This window comes from Crocuta crocuta, unplaced genomic scaffold, assembly GCF_008692635.1.
Source record: "Crocuta crocuta isolate KB4526 unplaced genomic scaffold, BGI_CrCroc_1.0 scaffold45, whole genome shotgun sequence".
Lineage (NCBI taxonomy): Eukaryota > Metazoa > Chordata > Mammalia > Carnivora > Hyaenidae > Crocuta > Crocuta crocuta.
The window spans coordinates 469901-486247 of NW_027530544.1; the positions used below are offsets into that span (position 1 = coordinate 469901).

Consider the following 16347-nt stretch of genomic DNA (forward strand, 5'->3'; position numbering starts at 1 on the left):
TATGATGTCAAAAACAAAAACATGGTGGTGGGGGAGTGTTTTAGAATGTGTTCAAACTTAAGTGACCATTAACTTAATATAGACTGACATAATTAGAGCATTATATATGAAACTCATGGTAACCACATACCCCAAATCTATAATAGCTACACAAAAAATAAAAAGACAGCCAAGCATAACACTAAAAGTCATCAAATCACAAAAAATAGAAGAAAAAAAAGAACTACACAAATAACCAGGAAACAATGAACAAAATGGCAGTACGTACATACCTGTTAAAATTACTTTAAATGTAAATGGACTAGATGTCCAACCATAAGACAGAGAGTGACTGAATGGATAAAAAACAAGACCCATCTACATGCTACCTACGAGACTCACTTCAGACCTAAAGACACATATAGGCTGAAAATAAAGGGGTGGAAAAAGATAATCCATGCAAATGAAGTGAAAAGAAGGCTGAAGCAGCAATACATCTATCAGACAAAATAGACTTTATAACAAAGACCATGAGACAAATATGGGCATTACATAATGATAAAGGAATCAATACAAGAGAATATAACAGCTGTAAATATATATATTTACACCTAAAATATACATATATATATACACATACACATATATATATATGCACCTAATGTAGAAGAACCTAAATATTTAAAGCAAATATTAACAAATGTAAAGGGAGAAACTGACAGTAATACATAATAGCAGGGACTTTAATAACTCACTTACGTCACTGAATAGATTGAGACAGAAAATCAATAAGGAAAAAGTGGCCTTAAACAAAACATTAGACCAGATGGATTTAACATATATACAGAACATTCCATCCCAAACCAGCAAACTACACATTCTTTTCAAGTGCACATGGAACATTCTTGAGGATAGATCACATGTTAAACCACAAAACAAGTCTCAACAAATTTAAGACTGAAGTGATATCTGCTAGGAATTTACCCAAGGGATACAGAAATGCTGATGCATAGGAGCACATGTACCCCAATGTTCACAGCAGTACTCTCAACAACAGCTAAAACGTGGAAAGCCTAAGTATCCATCAACGGACAGATGGATCAAGAAGAATTGGTTTATCTATATGATGGAATACTACATGGCAATGAGAAACCATGAAATCTGGCCATGTGTAGCAACATGGATGGACCTTGAGGGTGTTATGCTGAGCGAAATAAGTCAGGCAGAGAAGGACAAATATCATATGTGTGCACGTATAGGAGGATTAGGAGGAACTTAACTGAGGACCATGGGGGAGAAGAAAGGGGCAAATGGTGGGGGAAAGGGAGAGAGGCAAACCATGAGAGACTCTTGAATTCTGAGAACAAACTAAGGACTGATGGATGGGGAGGAAGGGGGGAGATGGGCATGGAGGAGGGCACTTGTGGGGATGAGCACTGGGTGTTATATGGAAACCAATTTGACAATAAACTATTTATAAAGAAAAGACTGAAGTGATATCAAGTATCTTTTCTAACCACAATGGTATAAAACCAGATTTCAATTACAAGGAAAAAAAACCAAACTGGAACAAACACAAACACACAGAGTCTAAACAATACACTATTAAATAAACAATAGGTCAACAAAAAAATAAAAGAGGAAATAAAGTATTACACTGAGACAAATAAAAATGGAAACACAGCATTCCAAAATCTATAGGATTTAGAAAAAGCAGTTTCAAGAGGAAAGTTTATAGCAACATAGGCCTACTTCAAAAAAAAGAAAAGAAAAACCAACACACACAGACACACACACACACACACACACACACAGAAAAAAACAAAAAAAAAAATCGATAACAATCTAATCTTAAACCTAAAGGGACTAGAACACAAAAAAAGCCCACAGTTAATAGAGGAAAAAAATTATGAAGACCAGAGCATAAATAATTAAATAGTGTAAAAAAAAAAAAAAAGAGGTCAATGAAACTAAGAACTGGTTCTTTGAAAATATAAACAAAATAAACCCTTGGCCAAATTCATCAAGAAAAAAAGAGAGGGCCCAAATAAATAAAATCAGAGATGAAAGAGAGGTTACAACTAACACCACAGAAATACAAAGGATTATAAGAGACTACTATGAAAAATTGCACGCCAACAAATTAGACAACTTAGAACCTACAAAAAATGAAATATATAATCTTAAAAGAGTGAATCAGGAAGAAACAAAATCTTAACTGACCAATTACTAATAATGATATTGAACCAGGAATCAACAAAACTCCCAACAAATAGAAGTCCAGAATCAGTGGTTTCCCAGGTGAATTCTACCAAACATTTAAAGAGTATCTACTCTTTTCAAACTACTACAAGATATTTAAGAGGAAGGAACACTTCTAAATTCATTCTACAAGGCCAGCATTACCTTGATAACAAAACTAAAGACACAGAAAGAAAGAAAGAAAGAAAGAAAGAAAGAAAGAAAGAAAGAAAGAAAGAAAGAAAGAAAAGAAAGAAAGAAAAGAAAAGAAAAGGAAGAAAAGGAAATTATTATATGCCAATAATCCTAATAAACATAGATAGATGCAAATTCCTCAATAAAATTTTAACAAGTGGAGTTCAAGAATGCATTAAAAGGATCATACATCACGATCAAGTGGGTTTTATTCCAGGGATGCAAGGATGGTTCAATATTCACAAATCAATCCACATAATATGCCACATTAACAAAGGAAAAAATCATATGATGGTCTCAAGAGATGCAGAGAAAGCGTCTGACAAAATCCAATAGCCATTTATGGTAAAAACTCTCAATAAAATATGTTTAAAGGAAAGATACAAAATAATACAGGACATATATGACAAAAGCATAGCTAACATCATGTTCAATGGTGAAAAACAGAGCTTTTCCTCTAAGATCAGGAACAAGACATGGATTCCACCCTTGCCACTTTTATTCATCATAGTTCTAGAAGTCCTATTCACAGCAATCGACAAGAGAAAGAAATACAAGGGGCGCCTGGGTGGCTTAGTCGGTTAAGCGTCCAACTTTCGCTTAGGTCATGATCTCGCGGTTCGTGGGTTCGAGCCCCGCGTCGGGCTCTGTGCTGACTGCCAGCTCAGAGCCTGGAGCCTGTCTCAGAGTCTGTGACTCCCTCTCTCTCTGACCCTCCCCTGCTCACTCTGTCTCTCTCTCTCTCCCCCCTAGAAATAAATAAAACATTAAAAAAAAAAAGAAAAAGAAAAAGAGATAGAAGGCATTCAAATCGGGAAGTAAGAAGAAACTGTCACTGTTTCCAAATTATATAATACTATATATAGAAAATCCTAACCAAAAAAACTATTAGAATAAATGAATTCATTAAATTTGTAGGTTACAAAATTAATTGACAGAAATCTGTTGTATTTCCATATACTAATAATGAAGTAGCAGGAAAAGAAATTAAGAAAACAATCCCATTTACAATTGAACCAAAAGAATAAAATACCTAGTAATAAATTTAACCAAGGAGGTAAAAGACATGTATTGTGAAAACTGTAAGACACTGATGAAAGAAACTGATGATGGCATAAATTAAGTGGAAAGATATACTATGCTCAAGAATTAGAAGAATTAATATTATTAAAATGTCATTACTCAAAGTAATCTACAGATTCAATGTAGTCTCTATCTACACTGGCATTTTTCACTAGTATAAATGAATCCTAAAACTTGTATGGAACACAAAAGACCCTGGATAGTCAAAGCAATCTTGAAAAAGAACAACAAAGCTGGAGGTATCACATTCCCAGGTTTCAAACTATACTACAAAGCCCTAGTAATCAAAACAGAATGGTGCTGGCACCAAAACATGTAGACCAATGAAACAGAATAGAGAGCCCAGAAATAAACCCACACTCCTATGGTCAATTATCTATGACAAAGAGGGCAAGAATATACAATGATAGTCTCTTCAACAAATGGTGCTGGGAAAATTGGACAACTACATGCAAATGAATGAAACTGGACCACTTTCTTATAGAAAAATAAACTCTAAATGGATTAAAGACCTAAATCTAAGACCTGAAACCATAAAACTCCTAAAACAAAACACTGGCAATATATACTCTTGGACATCAGTCTCAGCAATATTTTTTTTCTGGATCTGTCTCCTCAGAAAAAAAAAGCAAAAATAAACGATTATGATTATGTCAAACTAAAAAGCTTTTATACGGTGATATAACATCAACAAAACAAAAGGCAACCTGTGAATGGGGAAGATTATCTGCAAATGATATATCTGATAAGGGGTTAATATCCATAATACATAAAGAACTCATGCAACTCAATACCAAATATCACCTCCCAAAAATTCAGTTAAAAAATGGGTAGAGATCTTGAATACACATTTTTCCGAGGAACACATACAGATGGCCAACAGACACATGAAAAAATGCTCAACATCACTAATCATCAGGGAAATGCAAATCAAAACCACAATGAGATATTATCTTACACTTGTCAGAGTGGCTAGTATAAAAAGACAAGAAATAACAAGTATTGGCAAGGATGTGAGAGAAAAAGGAAACCTAGTGCATGGGGATCAGGATGTAAATTGGTGTAGCCACTATAGAAAACAGTATGGAAGTTCCTAAAAGTTTTAAAATAGAAATATCTTACAACCCAGAAAATCCATTTATGTGTATTTATCCAAAGAAAATGAAAATACAAATTCAAAAAGATATATGCACCCCATCTTCACTCAAGCATTATTTACAATAGCCAAGATATGGAAGCAACCCAATGTCCATGAATCGATGGATAAAGAAGATGTGGTTTATAAAATAAATACAATGGAATGTTACTCAGCCATAAAAAGAATGAAATCTTACCATTTGTGGTAACATAGACGGTCCTAGAGGGAATTACGCTAAGTGAAATTAAGTCAGAGAAAATAAAATGCCATATGATTCTATACATATATATAGCATCTAAAAAATAAAACAAAGTAAATAAAACAAACAGATCTATAAAAACAGATATGAACTGGTGGTAGCCAAAGGGGGAGGCAGGCAGGGGGATGGACAAAATAGATGAAAAGAGGTATAAACTTCCAGTTATTAAATAAACAAGTCACAAGGATGTAAAGTACAGCATAGGGAATATAATCAATAATATTATAATACATTTGTGTGATGACAATTGATACCTAGACTTATCATGATGATCATTTTACAATGTATATAAATGTTGAATCACTTTGAATAACTGACATAATATTGTATGTGAACTATCCTTTAATTTAGAAAAAGAGTAAAAGAACCAGATTAGAAAAATTGAGGGAAAAAACACCTCAGGTGTTCACTCAGCTATACTGTAATAAGATATATCTATCCTCTAAGATCATCATTCCTCACCAAACCTTTTTACCTGAAACTCCTCTGCAAAGTAATCACAGCAGATGGAAGCTTCTTTAATCTCTTTCTAGTTTGGAAACCCTTCCAATAAGCTTGAATCAAGCAAGCTGCTTGATGTAGTTTCTGAAATTAAAGGCCAGAATTAATTTACAGACACCTCTAGGAAAATTTTATTTAAAAGTTTACCTTTTAAAATATCAGGCCTGGGCAAGTATTAATCTCTACCTCTAATAAACTGGGGAGGAGGCAATTTCATAGGGTCAAGACAGGTGAGGTCTAAGAATATTAAACTTGATCTTCCAAAGGAGGTACATTAGATTCTCAGGTACTATCTAGAATCTATTCAAGATATAGTTTGATTAGCTCTGAATTCTCCTTAATTAATCTCACTTCTACTCCTTGTATAAGAATTTCATAGTTCTGCCAATTTTTAATACTTTCCCCTCTGCTTGACTTCTTATGCCTGGCCTCACTTATTCAAGCATTGAAGGGTATGAAGAACTCATTGAACAGGCTTAAAAAAAGGCTCTAAGATAAAAAATGGGGTCCATAGAAACCCCTTGCCTCATCAAACTCTGGCTGCTCAGAATATTTGAGGAGATAAGTAAAGAAAGGGAGAAAGACAGCAAATAAAAAATTCAAGAAGCTACCACTCTCCAGTATTTTGAAACTAAAATGTTTACTGAAATGTTAGCAAATATGCAAATTATTTTTTCTTGTAACTTATTACCTGTTCTTCTACTTCCTGATAGACCTTAGGGGTTAAAAGGGCAATGAGCTGTCCAAGTTCTTGACTAAACTCTGTCCCAGGCTCTTGCTTATTTAGTAGACGTCTGAGTCCTGAAACAGAATAACAAAGGTACATTTAAAAATAAAACATGATTTGTTATCTATCAGGATTAATTTGAGGTTAAAAAGTCTAGTTTAGAAAGAAATGAATACAACAGCAAAATTAATTACATGATTTTTTCTCCTTTTCTCAAAGACTTCTAGATTGAGGTCTTTAGGATATTTCTGTGTTCTAGGTAATTTTATGTGCTCACTTGTAATATCTGATGCAAAGGCTGTCCCCTCAGTATCGTTACTTAAAAAGAGGTAAGTGGTAAATCAAAAGGTAGAGATACAGAATTTTCTTCCTGTTTGAACATAAATACCTTAAACTGAAACACTTTTAAAAATAAATAGTATACTGAGTTAAATGACTACACTATGGAAACATTTAAACAAGTTATTAGTCATTCTTTTTTTTTTTTTTTTTATTTATAGGAGAGAGAGAGAGAGAGACAGCGTGAGCAGGGGAGGGTCAGAGAGAGACGGAGTCACAGACTCTGAGACAGGCTCCAGGCTCTGCGCTGGCAGTCAGCACAGAGCCCGACGCGGGGCTCGAACCCACAAACCGCGAGATCATGACCTAAGTGAAAGTCGGACGCTTAACCGACTAAGCCACCCAGGCGCCCCTGTTATTAGTCATTCTTAAAGAAACCTATTATTAAATGAAACTATACAGTATTGTATGTAATTTGGGGCAAATCAATAGGGTACTGAGTAATTCTTATAGCAGAAGTGTTATAAATACTGCATTTTCATCCCAAAATAAAACACAGTAGTAGTATAAGGTATAAAGTACTATTTCTAAGCATGTTGAAATGATGTATTATGGTATTCACTATAAATAAAGTAACTTGTCCTTGGAATGTATAATTGGGGAAGCCCATATGGATCTGACCATGCCTTTATACTTCTCTTCAAAACTCAAGTTCTCAGCAGTAGCAATAATTGTAAAATATTTTTTTTCTAATTTAAAAAAATTTTTTATTTATTCTCAAGTTAGTTAACATACAGTATAGTCCTGGCTTCATGAGTAGAATCCAATGATTCATCACTTACATGCTCACTCAATGCTCATCTCAACAAATGCCCTTTTTAATGCCCATTACCCATTTTCCCCAGCCCCATCTACCCTCAGTTTGTTCTCTGTATTTAAGAGTCTCTTATGGTTTGCCTCCCTCTTTGTTTAATCATTGTAAAATATCTTGAGGAAACTAAGTAAGTTCTACTACTGAGAAAAGAAAGGAAGATGAATTGTTAAGGCAAAATTCCTTTATAATGAATTCTTTGGACATTCACATTTCTTACAGACAAAAATTAATTATTAAATTTAAAAATGAATATCTGGCAGAATATCAACTAGAGAGTACTATTAGTGGCACTTTCTTTCCCTCTTTATTCCTATAACAAAATAATTACAATGTTCACACTAATGACTGATGCAAGATTAGTTACTAAATAGTGCCTTCCAAATCATCAAGCATGATTAGAAGGCCACTGTAATAGTTTGGGTATTAAATGCATAATTTAATGTTGTAATCTTTAAACATTTCCATATAATATGGCCCTGTATTAGTGAGTATACTCGTAACTAGAAACCCATTTCCTGACCATGCTAAATAAGATAGTGTAATAAATTCATGGCCCTGGATAACAAAGAAATAAAACAAACCTAACAACTTTGCTTGTCAGTTTAAAAACAAAAACAAAAACAAAACAAAACAAAAAACCCCCACTATCTGTGGGATCCTCGGTAAATTACCTAATTTTTTCATGTCTCTGTTTTCATATTGCTATAAAATGAGGGTATCTCATGGGGTTGTTATGAAGATTAAATATTTTAATGCAGAATAAGGTATGCAGAACTATGACTGTCATAGTAAATTCTCAATTAAATGAAAGCTATTATATAGGAATGGCATTATACTGAGCCTTTCCTCCTCAAAATTTCTGACTTTTATTCATATATAATTTTGCATGTGAGGAAGTTTTGTTTGCTTTGAGAAAAAGCAGTGTAAGACCTGAAGAGTAATTGTTTAATGATGTAAAGATCAAACGGGCTGTCAATCTCTCAAGCACAGCTCTATTTTCTCCAGTAAAATTAATCTTATAAAGGTCACCAGTCTTTTTGGTCATTATTTTACTATACAACATAGTATATTTAATATACAACACTTTTTGTCAGAGAAGTATTCATTGTAACCTCATCCACAAAGTACCACAAACCATCCATTTAGACATGAAGATAACTGGAATACATAAAGTATTTTCCTGAATTGGTATCTGTTGTAATAGGGTTTTATCTACACACTTCACTTATTGAGTTTTTTAAAGTATAAGAATTTTAGTGATTCAACACTTCCACACCATACTAAGTGGTCATCAGAAGCGTACTTCTTAATCCCCATCACTATTTAACCACTAAATTGTACACATGAAATTAATATTACACTGCATGATAACAACTGGAATCTTTAAAAATAAAGAAATTTTGTTTTCCATTAACCATCAATAAAAATTTCTTTTTGAGAATCTCAATTAAAGAAAGAATATATGCACTACCTTTGTAGCAGGCACTCAGTCTCAGTAAAATCAAAATTTCTTGATGGGTTTCAGTCATCAGCAGTAGGAGCTTTGTAGCAGTACTTCTTATGACTGAGCTAGGAGTTGATAAAAGCTTGAAAACAACTTCATCTAAAATTGAATGTAGTTTTTTTCCTTCTATTCGGAGTAAATCACCACTAATAGAACAAAATAAAAAGATAAAGAATGTACCATTACTAATGGATGTATAGGTATAAAAAATTAAACATAAAAATTTTAGCAACTTGATGACTAACTGTGGCCAGATGCAAGAAGATAACCCAGTTTTTAAACATATAGCTTAGTTCTATGAATGTATCACATTAAATCAACTACTATTTATTGTATTCCTACTGTGTGCAAGGCCCATGCTAGCTAAAACAGGAAATACAAAGCAGCCGAATACTCTCTCCTCTGAAAAACCTGCAATCAAACTGCAGAGGAAAGATAAATGTGCAAAATATTACATAGATGATTTAAAAGCTTCAAACAATAAAAAGAAAATCACAAGACAGTACATGGTTCATTGCTTAACGATGTAAGACGAGAAAAATCCTATAGGAATTCAATTATCATGGACGTAATATAGAATTTATCTTTCCTTAGGTATTTCCTTCATTACATTAACAATTACCTTCTTGTACTACTTATGTGATGAAAACTTGTCTGAAACTTGGAAAACAGTCAAAAGAAATTATTGGTTATTTTTTACTCACCTGCCCCTAAGGAGTGTGTGATCTTCTAGGGATGTGTACCTTTGCTTAACTATGTATTTACTATTGATTAGGATATTTTGCAATTTTGCAAAAGTAGAGGTTAGCTTATAAAAAATGAGTAACAGTGATTCTTATCTGAGTGCAATGCAAACAGATTCTTCATCAACAATACAAATGGATTTTGTCTAGTAAACAAAGGTAACTGCTACTGTTTTATAAGACATCAATTAGGTTTTTTAGCTATTAGCAAATTCATTTCTATATTCCTTTGAAAAACCAGTCTTTAAATCTCCCTTCCTCAAATTCTCCTTTGAATCTATATAAACATCTTACTGGTTCCTTCATTAATAAATAAGTTGAATAAAATTTTTGTTTTGACACATTTCACCACTAATATCACAATAGGGAACATACCCATTGTGCCACAAAGTTTCCTTGTGCTTCACTGTAGTCCTCCAACTCCTTCATCTCTGTAAGCTTATTCCCTGACAACCACTAATCTACTTTCTGTCACTAAAATTTGTTTACAGGAATTTTATACAAGGAATTATACAGTATGTATTTTTTTTTTTGGCCTCGTTTCTTTCACTCAGCACAATTATTTTGATATTCATCTGTATTGTCTCATATATAAATAGTTAACTCACTTTTTTTGCTGAGTGGTAGTCTACTGAATGGATATACCATATATTCACCTATAATGGACATTTGAGTTATTTCTAGTTATTGGCTATTACAGATAAAACTGTTATTAACATTTATGTACAAGTCTTAGTATGGACATATACTTTCATTTTTCTCATGCAAATACCTAGAAGTGGAATGGATGGAAAATATGGTAGGTACATGCTTATTAAGAAAATAAACTATTTTCCAAAGTAATTGTACTATTATATCACTCCCACTAGCAGTGTTTGATTCCTCCATATTTTTGTCAACATTTGAATCAGTCAGTGTTTTAAATTTTAGCCATTTAACAAGTGTATAGTGGTATCTCTCTAATGATTAATATTGCTGAACATCTTTTTGTGGGCTTGCCACTCACGTATCTTCTTTATAAGTGTCTGTACAGATCTTTTGCTCATTTTTCAAACTTAGCTTTTTAAAAATTTGAAAGTTTTTGTATATTCCAGATACAAATACTTGATACATGCTTTTCAAATATATTCTGCCAGTCTGTTTTGTCTTTTTATTTTCTTAAATAGTGTCTTTTGAAGAACAGACTTAAAATTTTGATGAAGTCTAAACTAATCAATTTCTTTCATGGATTTTACTTTTGGTGGCATGATTAAGAATTTAAGAAATTTCATGGAAACCAAGGTCTTAATGTCTTTCTACTATTTTCTTTAAGAAGGTCTGTAGTTTATATTTTACATTTAGGTCTATTATCCATTTTGAATTAATTTTTGTATTGGTTAAGATGTACAGATCAAAATTCTTCTCTCTAAATACTGACAGCCAATTGTTCCATTACACTTAAAAAGACTATTGTTTTCATCCTGAATGGACTTTACACCTGTTTTGAAAATCAACTGTTTATATATGTGTTAAGTCTATTTCTGGATTCTATTCTGTTACATAGAAATATTTGTTTATCTTTGCATTAACACTTCATTGTTTTAATTATGTTAGCTTTATAAAGCCTTAAAATTGGGTAGTGTAAACCTTCCAGCTTTGTTCTTCATTTTCAAAGTTGGTTAGGGTATTTTATATTTTAGGTCCTTTATTTTTCATATGAATTGTAGAAATTGACAAACTAATTTGTCAATTTCTACAAAAATTAGATTTGAGTGGGATTACATTTAAAGTATTTTAATTTAAATTAAATTCAATTTGGAGAGAATTTGAATCTTAATATTGCACCACTCATCTATCAACATGGTATATCTTTCCATTTATTTACATAGTCTTTAATTCTGCTCAGCAATGTCTTACAGTTTTAAGTGAATGGGTCTTTCCCATATCTTTTCAGATTTAACCCTATACATTTCATATTTTTATGCTATTTTAAGTTGCAATATCTTAAAAATTTAACTTTTTTTAGTATTAACTGATGGATATAAACCTTCAACTTATATTTTTATATAAGTTATATACAAGTTTTTATATAAGTTTTATACAAGTTTTATATAAGTTTTATACAAGTTATATTTTTATACTGATTTTATATCTTATTACCCTTGGTACAATTACTTATTAGTCTTAGTGGCTTCTTTGTACTGTCTATTGGTTTTTCTACATAGATGACAATGTAATTTCCAAATACAGAGAGCTTTGTTTCTTCCTGTCTATACAAATAACTTTTCCTCTCCTTGCTTGACTGTAAAAGCTAGAAACTCCAGTGGAGATCCTTATCTTGTCCATGGTCATTTAGGGAAAGCATTTAGCACTAAGTATTTCCTAGATGACTTTCATTAGACTGACAAGGTTCTATCTTCTACTAATACTGTGCTGTTTTTCTTTTTGAAAAATCAGGAATGGATCATGGATTTTTCAAATAATTTTTCTGTATCTATTGATATAATGATGTTTTTCCTTTTTTGTTTTGTTAACATGATGAATTACATTGCTTGACTTTAAAATATTACTCTAGTCCTAGATTCCTTGGATAAATCCAACTTATTCAAAATGTATTGACTTTTTAATATATTGTTGGGTTTTAATATATTATAATGTCTTGGTTTGGTAACAAGTAATTCTGATCTCATATTATGAGTTGGGAACTATTTCTTCCTCTTCAATATTCCAGAAGAGTTTGTTTAGGATTATTTAATTAAATGTTTATGAGAATTTACCAGTGAAGTTTCCTTTGTGGCAAATGTTTCAGCCAGAAAATCAATTTCTTCATACTTTTGGCTATTCAGATTATCTATCACTTCTTTTTTGTTGTTTTGCTTCTTAAGCAAGTTTTGGTAGAATGTGTCTTTCAAAGAACTTGTCCATTTTACCTTAATTAGCATAAAGTTGTTCACATTATTTCCTTACAACACTTCTAATATCTATTGACTTTATTGTGTTGTCTCCTAATTCCTGATATTGATAGGTTGTATTCTCTTCTATTTCTTCCCCTGATCAGTCTTGTTAAAGGTTTATTAATTTCATTGATCATCTCAATGAACCAGCTTATGATTTCATTGATTTTCTATTCTGTTGTTGTTATTGTTACTATTTTACAGATTTCTGCTTTGATCTTTATCACTTTCTTTTTTTTTTAATATTTTATTTTTTAAGTAATCTCCATCTCCGACATGGGGCTTGAACTCACAACCCTGAGATCAAGAGCTGTATGCTCCACCAACTGAGCTAGCCAGGTGTCCCTATCATTTTCTTTCTTCTGCTAGAACTTAATTCCCCCCTCTTAGTTTCCTAAAGGGGAAGGTGAAGTTAATGATCTGGCTGTCACTTTTCTTCTTTTCTAATACAGGTAGCCCCAGCTTTTCAAAAGTTTGCATTATATCCCTTAACTGTTATGAAATACCTACATTAGTACATGTTTTTTGCTAATTAAAATAAAACTGAAGGTTGTTGCTTTTACAAAAAAGGCAAAAAGTGAAAACAGCATTCAGTATTTGTTTTGCAGCAAGCTGTTATAAAAGCAGTGCACATCCCGAAAAGCCAGAATGGCACCAAGAAGATCCTTCCCTGGGAACTGCACTCAGTATTTCAGCATCAGGCCACCATCACTTTGAACTGTTTGTGAGCATCTGTGCTGTATCTCAATTTATTCTGTGCATCCTTTAGCAAGATGTGTCCTAAGGTATCAGAAAAGCCTGGGAGGTCATTTTTGGGGTCTTAAATGCTCAACATTTTTTCCTATATAAACGAATGGTAATTGCTTCTTTGCTTTACACCATTTTGGCTTAGGAAAGGTTTTATATGAATGCTTTACTTTTAGATAGTGGGTGAAACGTATGTTGGTATTAATGTGATATAAATTTTTCCATTAAGTATTGCTTTAATTTAGATTCATACCAGAAACTGGGATATGCTGTTTTCATTTCCATTTATTTAAAAACATCTTCTAACTTATTTTTTCTTTGTCCTTTTGGTTATTTAGATGAGAGCATTATTTTCCACATATTAAGGGATTTTTCAGAGGTCTTCTTAGTATTAATTTCTAGTTTAATTACATTGAAGTTAGAGAACATACTTTGAATGACTTAAATCCTTTTACATTTATTGAAACCTATTTTATGGCCCCCAAAGGGCCTATCTATGTAAATGTTCATTTACATTTGAAAATAATGTACATTCTGCTGTTCTTTGGCAGAATGTTCTAAAATTTTCAATTAAGTTTGTTGATTTTCTTCAAATCTTCCATTGTCATATTTTTTAATCTATTTATTCTACCAATTATCAAGAAAGACATATGGACATCTTTCAATTTAATTGTAGATTTGTCAATTTCACCTTGTAAGTCTATCAATATTTTCTTTGTATTTGCATATCTGCTTTTAGGTCAGTAAACATGTTTTTCTGATGAACTGATTCTTTATTATGAAATAACCATCATTGGTAATATTTTTTTTCTGAAACTTACTTTTTCTGATATTAATAGAGACATTCCAGCTTTATTTTTATGATGGTTAGCATAGTATATCTATTTTCATCCTTTCACTTTTAATCTATGTGTGTTTTTATATTATTTTTTAATGTCTTTTATTTGAGAGAGCGTGTGCAGGAGTGGGGGAGAGGGAGAGAGAGAATCTTAAGCAGGTTCCACACCCAGCATGAAGCCAGACCCAGGGTTCAATCCCACAATGCTGGGATCATGACTTTATCCGAAATCAGAGTTGAATGTTCAACCAACTGAGTCATCCAGGAACCCCTGTGTGTTTTTATATTTAAGGTGTTATTTCTGGAAAATTGCATGTAGCTGGTTCCTACTTTTTCATCCAATTTGTCAATCTGTTCCTTGTAACTGAGGGTCTCTAGCCATTTGTATCTAATACAGTATAGGTTTAAATCTGTTAGTTGGTGACTACTTGTTCCACTGTCCTTTACTTACTTTTTTTTTTTTTTTACTGCCTTACTTTGGAGTAAGTATTGCTTTATGATTTTTACTGCCTTTCTTGGCTTATTAGCTATTAACTCGTTGTCTTGTTACTTTATTGATTGCATTAGCGTTCACAGCATATATCTTCAAGTGATATACTACTAGCTTTATACCTTCAAGTGATATACTACTAACTTTAATTGATATACTACTACATGTACAGGTGTCTCCCACTATCAAGAAACTAGAGTGTTCCTATGAAACCTTTTATAAACATCACTTCTAAAAAGTGAAGAAACAATTACCATTCTGTAGAACTGAAAATTGTCTTCGAATTTCTTTTGGTTAGCAAAAACAGGTACTAATGTAGGTCTTCCATAAAAGCAAAGAGGCACAAAGCAAACTTTCAGATAGCCTAGGAAACCTATTTATAGTATAAGAATTTGTAACACACTTCCATTCCTTTTCTGTCTTTATGTTATTGTTGTAATACATTTACTAACACGTTACAAACCTCCAAATACGTTATTATTGTTGTATAAGTAAACATTATGTTACACATATATTATAAGGAAAATAATCTTTTATAGTTATATGATGATTACCATTTCTGATATTCTTCAATATTTTGTGTAGATCTTTCCTTCTGGTTGAAGGATTTCCTTAAACATTTCTTGTACTTTGTGTGGGTCTGCTGGTGATTTCTGAAAAAGTATTTTGCCTTTGTTTTTGAAACATATTTCCACTGGGTATAAAATTCTAGGTTTGAAAGCTGTTTTCTTTCAGTATTTTAAAGATGTTGCTCAACTCCTCTTAAGCTTCTGATGAGAAAGTTTTTGTCATTCTTATCTTCATTCCTCTCTTGTATGATGTCTTTTTTTCCTCTGGTTGCCTTTAAGATTTTCTCTTTTCACTGACTTTAATGTGTTTATTTTTGAGAGAGAGAGAGAGAAAGAATCCAAAGCAGGCTCCAGGCTCTGAGTTGTCAGCAGAGTCCAACGTGGGGCATGAACCCACAAGCCATGAGATCATGACTTGAGCCAAAGTTGAACACTTAGCTGACTGAGCCACCCAGGCATCCCTTTAATGCTTTGATTTCAATGTACCTTGGTGTCATATTTTACTGTCCTTGGGGTTTGATGAAATTTTTTTTTTTTTTTAAATTTCTGAGAGACAGAGAGAGACAGCGTGAGCAGGGGAGGCTCAGAGAGACAGGGAGTTACAGAATCTGAAGCAGGCTCCAGGCTCTGAGCTGTCAGCACAGAGCCCAATGCGGGGCTTAACCCACGAACCGTGAGATCATGACCTGAGCCGAAGTTGGACGCTTAACCGACTGAGCCACCCAGGTGCCCCTTGATGAGATTTTTGAATTTGCAAGATTATAGTTTTCAACGAATGTGGAAAAATTTTAGACACGGTTTCTTCAAATATTTTCTTCTAACTCTACTACATCCTTTAGATACTCTAATTATGCCTACATAAAGTTGTTTCAAATAGTTCTACAGTCCACTAAGGTGTTTTTCTTTCTTGATTGCTTTTGTTTCATTATGGATTGTTTCTACTGCTATGTCTTTAAATTCATTAATCTGCAGTGTTAATCTGCTGTGAATCCTATCTAGCGTATTTTTCATATCGAGTTTGCAGCTTTCATATCTAGAAGTTCACTCTGGGATTTGTATATAGGTCTTTATTAAACTTTTTGAAAACATGGAATATAGTTATAATGATTATCCTAATGTCCTTGTCTATTAATTCTAACATATATGTCAGTCTTCATCAACTGATTCTTCTCATTATTGGTCCTGTTTTCCTGCATGTTTGCATGCCTGGTACTTGTATGAATTTTATCTTGTTGGGTGCTAGGTAT

At 32.6% G+C, this 16347-nt stretch overlaps 1 protein-coding gene across 2 annotated transcripts in view; it reads right to left on the bottom strand.

Moving 5' to 3' along the window:
• Positions 1-16347, bottom strand: part of IQCB1 (IQ motif containing B1) — a 60087-nt gene that overhangs the window by 26550 nt on the left and 17190 nt on the right. For both annotated transcript variants that reach the window (XM_077767727.1, XM_077767728.1), the window contains exons 8-10: positions 8748-8926; positions 6088-6197; positions 5371-5480 (exon numbers count right to left, since the gene is read on the bottom strand). In XM_077767727.1, coding sequence (XP_077623853.1) covers positions 5371-5480; positions 6088-6197; positions 8748-8926 — 399 coding nt within the window. The remainder of the gene's footprint in view (positions 1-5370; positions 5481-6087; positions 6198-8747; positions 8927-16347) is intronic.